The sequence below is a fragment of the Osmia lignaria genome, chromosome 13 (genome assembly GCF_051020975.1).
Source record: "Osmia lignaria lignaria isolate PbOS001 chromosome 13, iyOsmLign1, whole genome shotgun sequence".
NCBI classification, from domain to species: domain Eukaryota; kingdom Metazoa; phylum Arthropoda; class Insecta; order Hymenoptera; family Megachilidae; genus Osmia; species Osmia lignaria.
The window spans coordinates 6,416,020-6,431,315 of NC_135044.1; the positions used below are offsets into that span (position 1 = coordinate 6,416,020).

At 29.3% G+C, this 15,296-nt stretch overlaps 2 protein-coding genes across 9 annotated transcripts; one reads left to right on the top strand and one right to left on the bottom strand.

The window, feature by feature from the left end:
• The first annotated feature begins 387 nt into the window (after window positions 1–387).
• Window positions 388–8,559, top strand: mxt (Eukaryotic translation initiation factor mextil). 7 transcript variants are annotated; one of them, XM_076691882.1, is made up of 12 exons: window positions 388–545; window positions 1,458–1,576; window positions 1,720–1,860; window positions 1,949–2,118; window positions 2,185–2,380; window positions 2,638–2,709; window positions 3,608–3,668; window positions 3,750–4,035; window positions 4,117–4,366; window positions 4,440–4,561; window positions 5,847–5,872; window positions 5,954–8,559. In XM_076691882.1, the coding sequence occupies exons 2-12, from the start codon at window positions 1,468–1,470 to the stop codon at window positions 5,997–5,999; spliced, it is 1,479 nt and encodes a 492-aa protein (XP_076547997.1). In that variant the 5' UTR covers window positions 388–545; window positions 1,458–1,467; the 3' UTR covers window positions 6,000–8,559. The 7 variants fall into 7 exon arrangements, with proteins under 7 accessions (XP_076547997.1, XP_034176289.1, XP_034176294.1 ...); XM_034320398.2 differs by lacking the exon at window positions 5,847–5,872 and having other exon boundaries at window positions 5,942–8,559; XM_034320402.2 differs by lacking the exon at window positions 5,847–5,872 and having other exon boundaries at window positions 389–545.
• Window positions 7,771–15,266, bottom strand: Top1 (DNA topoisomerase 1). 2 transcript variants are annotated; one of them, XM_034320395.2, is made up of 12 exons: window positions 14,806–15,266; window positions 14,490–14,535; window positions 13,633–14,026; window positions 13,242–13,555; window positions 13,023–13,171; window positions 12,743–12,946; window positions 12,502–12,672; window positions 12,320–12,411; window positions 10,970–11,943; window positions 10,431–10,881; window positions 10,211–10,360; window positions 7,771–10,119 (listed from the first exon to the last, which is right to left on the bottom strand). In XM_034320395.2, the coding sequence occupies exons 1-12, from the start codon at window positions 14,845–14,847 to the stop codon at window positions 10,017–10,019; spliced, it is 3,090 nt and encodes a 1,029-aa protein (XP_034176286.1). In that variant the 5' UTR covers window positions 14,848–15,266; the 3' UTR covers window positions 7,771–10,016. The 2 variants fall into 2 exon arrangements, with proteins under 2 accessions (XP_034176286.1, XP_034176287.1); XM_034320396.2 differs by lacking the exons at window positions 12,320–12,411; window positions 12,502–12,672; window positions 12,743–12,946; ... (3 more) ...; window positions 14,490–14,535; window positions 14,806–15,266 and adding an exon at window positions 12,057–12,189.
• Between the last annotated feature and the right edge of the window lie 30 nt (window positions 15,267–15,296).

Below are 15,296 nucleotides of genomic sequence, written 5' to 3' on the forward strand. Positions count from 1 at the left end.
GATAAATTTTGTATAATTTATGTACTAAGACAATTCAATGTGTGTGAGAGAAAAAAAAGCGCGCGCAAGAGGAAGAGTTTACCTGTATATTACAAACGATTATTATTAATGAATTATTATTATTATTATTATTATTATTATTATTATGAATAACTATTATTATTATGATTATTATATTATCATTATCATCATCATCATCATCATCATCATCATCATCATCATCATCATCATCATCATCATTATCATCATCATCATCATCATCATGTAGAATGCTTCTTACTGACTGAATAAAATGTTTTCAATGTCGATAATTATACAAATAATAAGTAAGTCCTTGTATTGTTTAAATTCAAATTTGAAAATTATAGTTAGAAATACATTTTGCTAGATTCTTTCGCTAGTGAATTTTAAGTTTCACGTTGGTACTATCGTTTTGAATTTGAGACATTCGAGTGCATCTTCGCAACGTATGTCAACGGACGTATCTCCTCGATTCCTTTCAGACGGTCTGCCTGTCGTTGATCTGTGGCACGGCCGACGTGGTGGTAAGTTATTTTTTGATAATAAATATTTTGGATATAAACAATACTCATTAACTGTAAAAATTCATGAAATATCAAGTGTCATGCTTTTTTTCATCGTGACACATATTTTAACTTTCACAGTTTTCGATTTATTTCATCGGTGCTAGTTATATCAGTTATATGTATAAAGAAATGCAGTAGTGTATGGTGTATGATATTTTATTTATGTCGTTCGTTATAATTTACAATTCTGAAATTAATTCATTATATATTTTTCCTTTTTCTTTACTGCGATTCTCATTCTTCCGCCCTTCTGCTCCCCACTCTTGTTTTCTCCTCTCTTTTGCTTACTATCTCTCTTTGTTCTTTACGCATGTCCTTCTTTTTCTAACGTTCCTTGCAAGATGTCGAAAGTGCCAGAGGCGCTCACATGGGTACCGTATAAATTATTTTTGTCGCTACGTATATACACTACAGTAAAATAACCTACTATTGTAGACTCTACGTTTCGCATCAACTCCAGTAACTCTAACAAATACTGTTAAGATTCATGTTAGTATATTAAACATTCATTTTCTTGTCACTTCTCATTGATTATTGTTTTCTTCATGAACCATTCTTTTCCGTAGTTATTTTTAAATCACCCGCGGCGCAGAACTATACAATAAGAGTTTAGAAAAATATTTTCTTTCAAATGATTTTAAATGACTAAAACGATTTTCTTCTTCATTTCATTATTAAGTTGATTAAAAAAATATACACTTATAATTTCGTTTAAAAAATATGTTTTCTGACATTGTATTTAAATATAACATATATATTTTTTAACTCCATAAAAGTACTATATACATATATTACATCCAATTAAGTTCAGCAGTTAAGTTCAGTAGTTACTTTTTAGTTACTTTATTTATTTAATTTTGATTGTTTAAGATTATAAAAAATGGCGGCGACACAACTAAACAGAGCTCGAACCATTAAGAAAGTTGAAAAACCTCGGCCGCTTAAACTCAATCAACGCCACTCGACCGTCGATGGGCGGATTACGACTGGTAATTTTTAATCAACATATGTTTATTTTCTCTAATGTGTATTATGTATTTCAAATGGTTTGTATTGACAATAATAGATTTTACTTAAATTATCATTATATACTTTATCATCATTCATTAAGTCAGTAAATTATATTTGACAGTGGAGGACATAGTGTCCTTAATCGACAATGTTGCAATGCAACTAACTAACGGCTTCCACGACCGAACGCTGCAAATGAATGTGGTTTCAATGTATAATCACTTGAAACTTTATGCTCATCAGTTAGAAGCTATTTATAAAGGTATAATTTAAAACAAGCAGAACTTTAAATATTCCTTCAAATGATTTAGTTATATAGTATATTAATGAAGCATCGATCATTATTTCAGATCAGCTAGATAGAGCTTTTGTGGCGATCAGAAATGGAAGTCAAGACGAAAAACTAGATCTGACGACTAGGGTTCACCTGCTGGAACTTATAGAGTTAAGAGCTACTCAATGGCATCACACTGATTCCATGGATGTGTATTATACACAGAAATTATCACATCTGGATAATGTATGTTAATAATGTTTTTTATCCTATCAGTTAATATTTTATACAGAAATTCAAATGGTTTAATAGGTAGAAGTAATTCCTGACACACCTACAAATGCATTATCATCTCCTATGACAACCATGAGTTCACCTACTATAACACCAATTCTAGCACCTGGTGAAGTGATAAAAAACAGTGGAAAATTTGTTAAACCTACACGTATTCCTGGAAAAAACTATTGCAAAGATGAAGTTGTTATACGTAATAGTGATTCTGGTAAAGGTAAGAAAAATTTGAAGTATACATGTTGTTAGTAATCTTTATATTATAGCAGAAATACACATAAAATTTTGTGATGTTATGTAGAATATGGCCTATCTTTTTTAATTTTAAATAATTTAATTTGTTATTATTGCATCATATTTTTGGTTCTGTTCACTGATATATTTGGTATTATGTACATTTGACACGTTTTTCACACCTATTGTAAGTAGTAAGTATTTTGTTCCTACTTCTAAATCATTTGCACAAAAATACAGTGATGGGAATAAAAGGGCGGCGGGTTCACATGATCGAAGAGCTCAGCCAGACAATCATCTCCTTCCAGCGAGGTAAACAAATAATTTGCAGATGGCTTAATAGCATCATGTTAATGCATTACAAAAATAACTAATTGTATATTTTTTAATGTATTTTATATATCCTAATATTCTTATTACAATGATTAATTTTAATCCGAAGAAATCTATTTGTTTTTATAATTATGTATCTTATCTTATTTTGCTGTATAAGATAATATTTTATGTATATCATCACGGAAAATAACACGAATTTAAGTATTAACTATTTTATTATAAATCATCAAGATAAATTTTCATTTTTTTTTCCTATTTCTCTTAATGACATAATACAACAATAAACACGTTATCTGATCAATTTTACAATTGTGATTTGTGTTGTATCTTTTATTTGCATGAAACATTTTTTTTTACGTTTTTGTGTTCAAGTATTGGTGAAAGTATTGTAAAATATAAAAAAAGGTATTTTGCAAGAGCTTTTTACTGTATGATTTGCTCACAAAATTCTTTTTGTTGTGAAATTGTTTGTATTGTCATTATAGTTTATTATCACTAGTATGCATAGTATTTGCAGCTTGTTAAATCACTTTTAAATAAATATGAAATGTTATGAAGAGCATTCTATACATTTAATACAATTGTATTTACTGCTTATAATTGCTTACCGTTTTAAAATGCATCTAAACATACTACCTTTTTTTTACAGGAAAGTTTTCATAAATTAATGAACTGTTTCTTAATGTTCTAATCCATAAATTGTCTTTTGAAGTGTTTAAATAATAGTACCTATATTTAATAAATATTTATTGTCATATAATTCTGCATTTTTATATCATATTAACAGCAATGCAAACGAATATTTAGAGAATAAACTTCGATAACATGTATAATAAAATATGTCCTATTAATATACCATTTTTTTTTTTCGCAGTAAACCCTGGAGCTAAAGAACGACTTGTCCAAATCACGGGTACTTCCGAGGACAAGATACAGTAAGTTAAATTTTTGCACATAGATTCTAACACATCCAATTTCGTATGTATAATTTTTATTTGAAATATCATCCATAACAGTTATGCGAAGGACTTGATAAAAGATACGATTCAACGAAATGCATCCCCGGTGAGATTGGAGCAAGGTGGAGGAGAAAAGGGAGCTATGGGTGGTTCGAGTTCTTCGTTAAATAGTAGCGCATCAGACGAAAGCAATCGACTGCAACAGCAACAAAGTTCTCGCTTACGAAGCGCGCTCCTCCACAGCTTCTCCACCAACGACGCCAGTATAGGCGAATATAAATATACGGTTACGGTTGGTAACCAATCACTGAAAATCACAGGATGTAATCTTGATCTTGTTAGGGTAATGATTCTTAAATATCAGAAATACAAATTACATTGTGTGCAAACAATATAGGTTTTAATTTTATTATTGGAATATTAGACTGCAAAGCTGGTACTAGATGAATACTTCTTGGGGGATGCTGAAAATTTTACAAGTGGTATAGAGTACTTCAATTTCGAAGAAGAATCTCCTTATTCGGTCTCGTCTTCCAGTACACAAAAAACACCATTAACCCCAAGTAATACAAACGAAGTAGCGCGGGAGTTAAATATGGATAGCGCTGCAACTTCAGAAAGCGAAGAAACTTATAAGCCCCGTATAATGCCTGAATCAAATCCAACTCAGGAAGGTAAAGTATCCTAAATCGGAAGCTATTTTTTTTTATTCATTTGATAAGTAGTACTAAAATACAACCGTATCAGTTCCAGAAATAAGAGAACTCACGTATGAGTTTTTGTTGCTGTGTTCAACAGGCCCTTACGCAACACGGCCACCCGCAGACTGGGCTCGTATTCAGAAGGAATGCCCCAACATTGTTCGCAAGGTATATAAATATGATACCAATGCTAATCACCTGATGTACAACAGTATTACTTACTAATTTTTCTTAATAAGATGACGCAAAATTAACTCCTCAGAAGTTAATGATATTTATGTTAAATTTAACGACGTTTTCAAATTCTGCTGGAATGTTCACATGCTAAAGTAATGATAATACGTTTGTTCGCATCATCTTTAAAGTATTCGCATTAAAGTATTAATTTCCGTAATACTATTAGACAAGGAAATAGCATGGTATCATTAAACAAAAAAAAGTTTTTTGCATTAATGGAAAATATTTGTGGTAACAGTATATTTATTTAATGATTTGAACTTTTGATCAAAAAGATTTAATTTAACCATATTCGTTCTTCTCCAAATGTCGAGTTATCAGATTCATATTTGTAGCAGTTTCCACCTGCTTCTACTTATTTAAACCAAAGATTTTCATGGTATTATAAATGATGTGATATTTAATAATTTTGACTAAACCCCTTCATTTTGTCAGTATTATGTAGGAAACTTGTTATATATAATAGTTGTTTTTGCTATTGTTTAATAATTTTATATTTTAAATAATATATCTCCCCTTGAAGTTGTTCTAATACATAAAGTATACTAATATATTAATACAAATTAATGTATTGCATTGTATTAATACAATATATTTATATTATGAAGGGTTGTTAAGTAAGATAAGACAGTTATTTTCAGTATGTTTTCTTTCATGTTATTAAAGATAAAGAGATCTGAATGTATCGTTTTTTGGTTTTTTGTTTTTTTCTTTAAATAATGACGCGTAATTTACAATAGTAATGTAAACTACACACGATAACAGGAGTGTATTATGTTATGTGTGTATAATATGTGTAACGTTAAATTTTATATTTTTACTCGTTATTTTTCTTATTTTTCTTTATCCACATTATAATCTGTTTTGTAATTAGTAGTTTAATATTAAATGAATTTGAAGATCATGTTATTACAATGTTTTGTTGCTTTATTATTAAAAGTATTATAGAAGCAAAACAGAAGTATTAAATTTTATATACAGTATAAGAAATCGTAAATGATTTATAGAGTGAATATTATTATTGTACAACATTTTATGACGTTTCAAAAATAATAAAACATTTTTACTTTGTATTATATTTTTAAAGATCATATAGCATGTATGTTATAACAAATCCTCGTCTTTTTTAAAAATTAAATTGAATACTTATGTGTTATTCCATTTAGAAGGCATGCACTTAAGTAAATCATTTAACATTTGCTTTATAAATTCAAAGCATGCTGCTTGTAACAACATATTAAGGTAAAGTAAACATTATTATATTTAATATTATATAGTATTTACCTTAACGGTGATTTATATACACATTAGTTTTTTCAACAGGAACCGATTCGCTGGTTCGAACCGGAAACATATAAAGCTAAAGTAGCAGCTGCTGGGCTTGTTACAGTATTACCACTTGGAGACGGGGAAACTGATCCAGAATGAAATTAAGAATTTAATTCTTTTCGATCATCAAAAAAATTGTATGTATTAATCTGCATCGATTTTTATCTCGATGTGTTGTGATAAATTTTGAAAAACAGACTCAGTATGATTGTTCACGAGTGAATATGCGGTACACACATAGGCTCGGAAATGGACACATAATGATCTGTGAGATAACTTCTTGTATTGCTCAATTCAATTATAGCAATACAAATTAATAGAAATATTGGGATAAGCCGTAATATTTATAAACTTATTAATTTTTTGCGTGTTTAAATCAAAATTTTTCTCAAAATAACTGTAATATTTTTGTAAGCATTTATGCTTTTACATTACAGTTATATGCAGAAAATTTGTAAGGTTCGCTATGAGTTGCTAACTTTACTTAATGAAATGCACGAAGTGCAGCAATACTGGTACAAGAAGTACCGCTTCGTTATACTATTAGAATTGCAACAATTCATTTAAACACTAATGAAAGACAGTAAACAGTTTTTATATTCTTAGCACGATAGATCAAACCATTGTTGATCAAATTATGTTTATGAAAATGAAATTTTCTGAAACCTGTTCAAGACCGTGTAATAAAATTTCCATTAATAATTTGCAACATAAATTGGATAGTTTAGATGTAGAATTAATCTGAAAAAGAAGAAAAAGAATTTTTCTGAGAAACGTTTAACAATAATTCCACTAACAAATTAATAGAAATTGGTTTTATAATCAAAACTAAATTTAGTTTTATAGCGCAATTTAAATGAACATTCAAGGAATGCTTCAATATTTCGTGCGTAATATTTATTTTGTTACGCATAACAGACGTAACAAAATATTTAAAGAAATAGTGATTTAGCATAGTCTAGTCTATCTTTATAGTAGAAACTACCATTCTGGTAATTACTCCGCTGTGACATAATAACCAAAAACGAGATTTATTCAATCTCAAATTAAGATTTTATATTTTATATATTAAAATAATGGTATTATGTGCAGTAAATAAATTAATTAATTAATAAATAAATTAGTTAATTATACAGAAAAAGATAAAAACAGAATCTTCTGATATTGCTATTAATCAATTTTTATATATTTAACGCGAAGCATTTTTCAAATTACACATTAATTGAACAAATCAATAACATACCACTTTTTATTTATAACACACTAATGTATGATTGCAATTTTACTCGTTTAATTTTAAATACAAAATTGTATTTAAACACATTTTTATGCTTGTTAGATAATCTAAATTATTTGAAATTCTAAATCTGTTGGTTTTTATCTTTTAATTTGAGACACGAGTTGAAAGAAAAATGTATAATATTTATTTAGTTTGGAATTAAATTATACTGCACATATATGGAACGTTATATTTATATGTTTTTACATCTTTAATATTTATTACAAATTTACATGATTATTTGATTTAAATTATTAGTAATTTATTTGTATTACCACTAACTGCAGTAATATAACATTATATTATTGTATTTTGTTCTTTAATAATAAATCAATTAAAATAAACATTTCGTTCGATTCCGTTTTTCCTCAAAATACAATAATGCGTGTTCAAAATTAAACGTATCATATTTTAAATAATTTCACATTACTTTTATAAAAGCTTATGTACATATAATGTGAAAATTATGTATATTTTTCATTTTTATTAATCCCTAATATTTAAACGTTCAAAATGGTTGTATAAATAAATCGACTGATCATTCGGCGCTATGAGTTTTATTATTTCAGTATCTTATAGAAATGATAATATCCGAAATATACAGACACCCTCAATTTGTGCATACTCCATTGTACTAGATATCGATTGCAATTTTACTCTTTACTTAAAAGTTAAAAATGTTATTACATGTAATTTAACGTTATGTGCATAAAACGTTAATTTGATAGCAGAGGCCTACTTGCTGATTGTATTTCATTACAATATGTCATGTTTATTAATTACTAATTTCTATAAAGTAAATTAAAAATAATATGACATACATATTCATATATATATTTTAAATTCAGTCTACTTAAACAGTGCATAAATTAATGTAGTCTGAAATACAGAGCCAGTTTCACTTGAAACAATATAATAGCCAATATATGTAGAAGAAATGAAAACGTAAATTCAGGAAAATAAAACATTGTACATCAATAAATCTCTTAATGTATTACCAAATATATATCTAAATTTTAGAAACTGGTTCTGTACTACAACAAACTATTAAATTATATGATCATTCATACAACTGGCAGTTTTGGGAGAATGGTGGTCTTCAGTTCAACCAGCTTATGTTTAAGAACGCAACATAGCATATATGATATAGCTTTAAATAAAATGAATGAACTTGCGGGTAATATTATAAAACAGCAGATACAAAGAACCACCATTCTAAATTATACATTTACATATATCATTTTACCATATCCGTTTCCTTAAATATCTATATATAAGTATGGATGTAAAAGATCGTATATATATTTATATGCATACAACATAGAGTATAGGAATATCATATCAGTGACGAGTAATTGTAACACCAAATTCAATAAAATGGAGAAATATAATTGTAAAGACTAAATATGTTTAGTATGAAACATATGCTTTATCCAGAATTAATATATTTTAAGCTGCCGTGAAGAAATTACTCGTCTCTGTTCCATATTCCAAGACAAATAGACAAATAGCCGAATTTAGTCTAATTATCATTTACTTATAACAGATTAAACTAAGACATTTTATATTCTCAGATATTAATACGTATTTTGAGTCCCATTAGTCATATAAATAAAGATATTCTTCATTGTTGAAGAATATCTTGTACAAAAGATTGACAGATATACATTATATATAATAAAGAATTTAAAAAAATATTGCAACATATTTACGTAGTTTGGTATTAAACACGTGTTTGCATCTACTCGAATTACGTTCATCAGTTACAAATGAGATTTTCAAAAAAGAACGCAATAAGTGTTTTTAACATATAATAGCTTTTCTTTCACAGAATTTGATATTACAAGGTGATCACAAGGTTTTTAGATATATAAGTATTAAAAAAATGTTAAGGATACACTGTGTTCACATTTATTATGATCTAAACATTGTTTTATAAAACATAAATCGCTAATAAGCGATGATCTAGTTTTTAAATACATTACTATGTCGTAATAATGATTTTTTGGGACAATTTGTTCCAATCAAGTTTACTAAACTCACAATTTTTAATTTAATAACGTTAATCCTAATAATTTTGCACAGAGCGCAAGACTAATATTTTATAATATCATAATGCATAATACAAATAATTTCTTCAGTAATGATATCGTACATTCATAAGAAAAGTGTCAAATTAAAGGAACATAAAATTAGATGGTTGTTTGAAAAATGCGTTTTTTTATCAACTTACTATACTTTTAAATTAGCTGGCAATGTTTTTATGAATAGATCTATTTACAATGCAACAGCTTATGTTTTTTGTGTACTTCTAAATTTAGAGGTAGTAAAATTTTTCTTCTAATGAAGTAACTGAGCTATATACCTCTAAATTTAGGTCACTCGAACAAATCTCGCTTGATTTTTGTAATTGATAATTATAAATTTCTACCTAGAGAATTTAAATTTTCATCAAACTATTAAATTTTCATTCCTAATATTTATAAGATTAATTAAACGTCTATATGCAAATACGACCGCTAAAATTTTCACGTAATGATTGCTAAGCGATCAGCACTAGACTACTACGAATATGTGTTAATTACACATTGAATATAAAGTCATTACCGAAGTTTAACGTAGTGTTCTATATAAAATATGTCCTCGCACTTTCACATTTATTTTTTGTAAATATAGAAAATTATACCATTACTTTTCTTCCTGTTATTAAAACGAAAAATTCACTAAATACAATCAGTGGGAGTTTTTGTTTTGCAGAACAGTCAACCTTCTATAGGGTTAAAAGACATAATCAGGTCCTGCCATGTCTATAGCCCATCTGAATTTATCCCTTTGAGTTTTATTATAAATTTTCTCAATAGGGACGTTATTCTTCTTGCACCTAATAATCGAAAACAAAATTAAATCATGTTTCATTACTAAATAATATAGAATGTTATATACATATAAACAAATGTAGGATGAAAAATTACCATGCAACACTAATTCTAGGATCTAGATAATTCAGCTTGGAAGTGCCTAATGCAATTTCTTTGTTTTCCTCCTTGTCTGTTGCTTGGACTTCCAACTTTGTCAACTGCTCCTTTAACTTGTCTAGAGCTTTCTTTTTCTTTTCATATATTCTGTAATAATAAAAGCATAATACACCATTTACATAAGCAATTAATACCGTTGTTAGTGTAATTAACTTACTCTTTTTCCTTAACAGATCCATGTTTTGCGTTACGTTTAGCATCTTTTACAGCAAGTTCTGCGTCGGCTATGGCCTGTTTTTTAGCTTCTATTTTAGTTTTAAGATTTTCCATAGATTTTGCGTGAGTTTTAGGCACTGAACGTTGATGGTTACATAGAATTGCAACTGCGCGATTTGCCCTATTGTACGATAAAATTTTTTCAGTTACTGAATCATCGGGGTTTGTTAATTTATCCAATTGTTGTTGTAACGTCCACGAAGCGTTATATGTTCTGAATACTTTAGCAGTGAGACCTTCCATCAATTCATTTAAATGTTTATTCATAACAGTTGTATTGAGACGATCAAAAAGATCGTCACTTGGTGATTTATTCTCCATAAAAAGTTGTAAGTTTTTGAATACCCTCTTTTCTACTGGCACTTCATTGTAATATCTTATAGAATCCTTACCTACAGGTGTATTTAAATTCCATTATAATTTAATATTACTTTTAAATATACTTCTTTATCTGCTTTTATAAAAAGGAATTAAACATACCTAAGAAATCAAATACAACTACATATTCTCTTCCATCTTTTTGTTCATGCAACGAAATATGTTCCACTCGTAAGGAACAACAACCTACAGTATCAGCCTGATCTTCATCCTTTTCATTACCAGCTCTTAGAGCTAATTTATCTATAAAATATAAGGCAACAGCTCTTTGCCTTATACGCATTTCCTTGCTCTTCCAATCTTCTCTATATTCTGCACGAATTTTATCTATAGACTGAGCTAATTTTCTGGCAGTTTCATATTTTTGCCAATCTTTTTCTCCTTTAAGTTTACTCGACGGATTAAGCATGACGTATTTCACTTGTCCTTGAATGTTCTCTGTCCAAGATGCAAGCCAAGTAACATTAGGATCATGTCGAATTTCTTTCCATTTGTGACCCGCTGGTGGCTGAGGTATTTTCGAATCTTTGGAACAATTAATGAGAATATCTTCAGGCATTACCCTTTTCTTCAGTTTGCCCATTTTAGGATGCTCACCACGACCTCTGAATAATCCGGGAGGTTCAATTTTGAAATTACCTATTTTCTCTTTATGTCCATCAATAGTACAAAAACCATATTCTTTTTGAATTTCTTCATTCTTTTCTTTTATCTTTTGCTTTTCTTCTTTTGTCATTTGCTTTCGTTCTTCGCTTTTTTGAAGGAAATATGCATGCATTTCCTTAAAATTGCATTTACTTAAGTCTTCTATTTTAGCTCTTTCTGATTCAGTCATTACTTCTCGCCAATCGTGAAAGAAATTAGAATTGAATACTGGTTTTGTAGTGTAATCATGATCTAACATGCGTGCATAGAAAGTTGCAACTTCCTCTGCATCTTGACTTAATTTCATTTCTTTTCCATTATAATAAAACTTCACGTCGGGAGGAAGTGGCTCATACGCAGGTGCGAATACTGGTCCTTTATGTTCCAAAAATGTCCACTTTGTCCCATCATTTTTCTTTTCTTCTTCCCACCTAAAATTAATATACATTTTACATTTATTTTATATCTTTCAATTTGTATCTATTATATCAATTTTAATAAAATTAAAAACATCTCGAAGTACTTTTGTTACAAAACACTTAACCTTAAAACATGCAACTTTTTTAGAGCTCTAGATGTAAAGCATTTATGACTTAAATTAATATGTATATTATTTAAGAAAATTGCTTTGATATTTTTAATAATTTTAATCATATCTAATTTGAGAAAGAAATATCTAAACTATCATGATTAATTATATAAATAGATGTGGAGAACAGTACTGTTCCAGAGTAAGGAAAAAGTGACATAACCTCACTTCTTTTACTTCGTTTTTTGCGGGATTTTCAAACAATGAAGAAATTTTACCATTTCCAAACTTCCTGTTCTTCCTCTTGCTTTTTCTTCCTTGGACTCGAATTTTCGCCTCTTGATGTTCTTGCACCTTTCTTCTTTGGTTTCTACGAAAAGACAAAGTAAATTACAATAATTTTTAGAACTTAATCATTAAATCTTTCAAATTTATGGCTAGCATCTACAAAATACATCACTTGTTCAATTTCTTCTTCATTTTCATCATCTTCATGTTTTCGCTTCTTTTTTTTAATTTTTGTATCATTTTTCTTGGTCTTTTTGCGTGCTGAGAGCGGAACATCGTCTTCCTCTTCTTCTTCCGAAGCTATTCTTCTTTTAACGTTCGTGCGGGCTACAGATCTTGAGTTCTATTGAATATGTATGATGCATGACAAATTTCTTACAATACAATAAAACTGTAACGTAAATATGTCTTACCAATGGCAGATCTTCATCTGATCCTTCTTCAGTTTTAAGAGTTGTGTTATGGAGATCTGAGAGTCTTGTATCATTCCCATCAGTTGAATCCATACTACCTTCTTCTTCATTCATAGGCTCCTCATCTTCTTCTTCTTTGATGTATAATGGCTGTTCTCCACCACTATCATCATCATCTTCCGGTTCAATTTGTGAAATAGGTTCCTGTAATATAATTTGTTTACTGTTACATTTTATTTGCTATAATATCAATAAAGAATAGTGTGAACTATGTACATACATCTTTTATTTCATGCTTCAAAACTTGACCAGCACTGTAATGAAATTCATTGTTTTCAACATGATTAGGTTTTACATCCATTACTTCATCTTTTACTTTAATTTCTTCTTTATCCTTCTCTTTCTTATCCTTTTCTTCTCTATGTTTTGCTGTAAGTCAAACGTAGATAAAATGAAATTTATAATTATGATCTAATTATGCACCAAATGTCATACTTACATTTTTCTTTGTCATGACGATGCCGATCTTTATCTTTATCATGACGATGTTTATCCTTGTTTGATAAACTATGCCTGTCTTTGTCTTTTTCTGAGGAGCGATGTTTTTCTTTGTCATTTACATGGGAGGTGGAATGTCTTTCTTTATCTTTATCCGATGAATGTTTCTTCTCCTTTTCTTTATCTTTAGATGCAGATTTCTCTTTCTCTTTTTCTCTAGAACTTGAACTTACATTATGTTTGTATTTATCTTTATCCTTGGTTTTATCTTTGTCTTTCTCTTTACTTTCTTTATCCTTGGAACTACTGTGATGCCTACAACAAAAGTTCCTTTATGTAAACAAACTATTAAAAATAAAATATAGAAATATGATGAAAGATTTTTCCAATACCTGTCTTTATCCTTAGAACTGGAACTAGAACTAGATTTATGATGATGTTCTTTATCTTTACTTTTATCTTTCTCTTTATCCTTGCTCGAGGAACTACTGCTTTTATGCTCTTTATCTTTACTGGACGATGAACTACTTTTTCTATCTTTCTCCTTGTCTTTGTTATTGTTGCTACCATCATGCTTATCCTTTTCTTTAATAGAACTTGAACCATGTTTATGTTTATCTTTTTCTTTATCCCGATGTTCACTCTTATGATTTCTGTCTTTCTCTTTGCTCCTCTCTTTGTCTTTATGATCCGATTTATGAGATCGTTCTTTGTCCTTATCCCTATGTTCAGATTTATGTTCTTTTTTTTTATCAAATCCATTTGACATACCATTTATATGAGTATCTAAAAATATTACAAAATATAGCAATCACTTGTATTTTTCTAAAAGATAAATTATCACTAAATAGTCACAAAAAATAATTTAAAATAAAAAGGTCTTAGATCTACATATTATTTTTATTATAATTACTATGGTAAAACGTGTTTAATACATGCTTATCACAAATTAATTTTAAAATATGATTTATAATTTGGATTAAAAAAAAAAGAAAATGTAAGGTAAAAAGTTTTCGCAGCATAGAACGCAAACAAATGCCGATTCAAAAAAGAAAACTAAATTTGAATCGCAGGAAGTCGTAAGTAGTTCGGACGCTTCGTCAGAGTCGAAACACGTGTCAGACCGGTTGGGTCGTTGGCAGCCTCAACTCTTTAGTTCGCTCATCGAGCTTAACATTTGCTGTTGCAAAGTTTCGATTTCATTTTATGTCAGAGTATGTATGTTAAACTCCATGAATAAACTGCTTACCGCTATGATTCCCAGTTACATTACTATTTTCTTTAGATTTTCTTTCCTGAAATAATAAAATTCATATTAAAATCTTATCTTAATAAGAACACTAAGTCGTACGGAAACAGTCACTCTTCTATCGGACTTAACGTCTGGTGGTGCGAGCGAGCCAGGTAGGACTTAGTCGCAGACGCCATTTTGGGACTTAGAAAAATTTTGCGTCCGCGGCTATGCCGTACGTTCAAGAGGAAAGCCATGATATAAAGCGAAATATCGAAAAACTGTGTACGTAGGTAAATGCAGCATAACAAACAGATACTAAATAGTCACTTACTGAGTCGGAATTCGACTGCGTTGTTGGCTGCTCAAGCTCCATTTCTCATACGAACGCGACTGATAGACTCTGGCAACGCGAGAGCTAACAGAAGCGAGAGAAGTAAAGAGAACTGGGGACACGCACACCACTTAGTCGTTATTCGACCATGTACTCCGCGCGAGACTGTAGACCGAGTCTACGCTTAGATCGTATAGGAAACCCAGTCTAAGTATCAAAAATATCTAACTGCGCATGCGTTTCTTTGCTCCGCCTCTTCGATCCCCGACATAACCCTTTGCCCCTCAGTCTCTATCTGTTTATTCAGTCATATTTCGTTTTAGCGATGTTGCTTGTAAACGTAATACTTGCGATTTTATAACTAATAGGTATTCAAGTATTTGCTAATATATGAGTTGACCGAGGTTTTTCATTCATCAAAATAGCATTAATTTGGAAGAAAAACGTCTAGTTTTTGTTCACCAACTGATTATGAATAAACATGCTCGTAA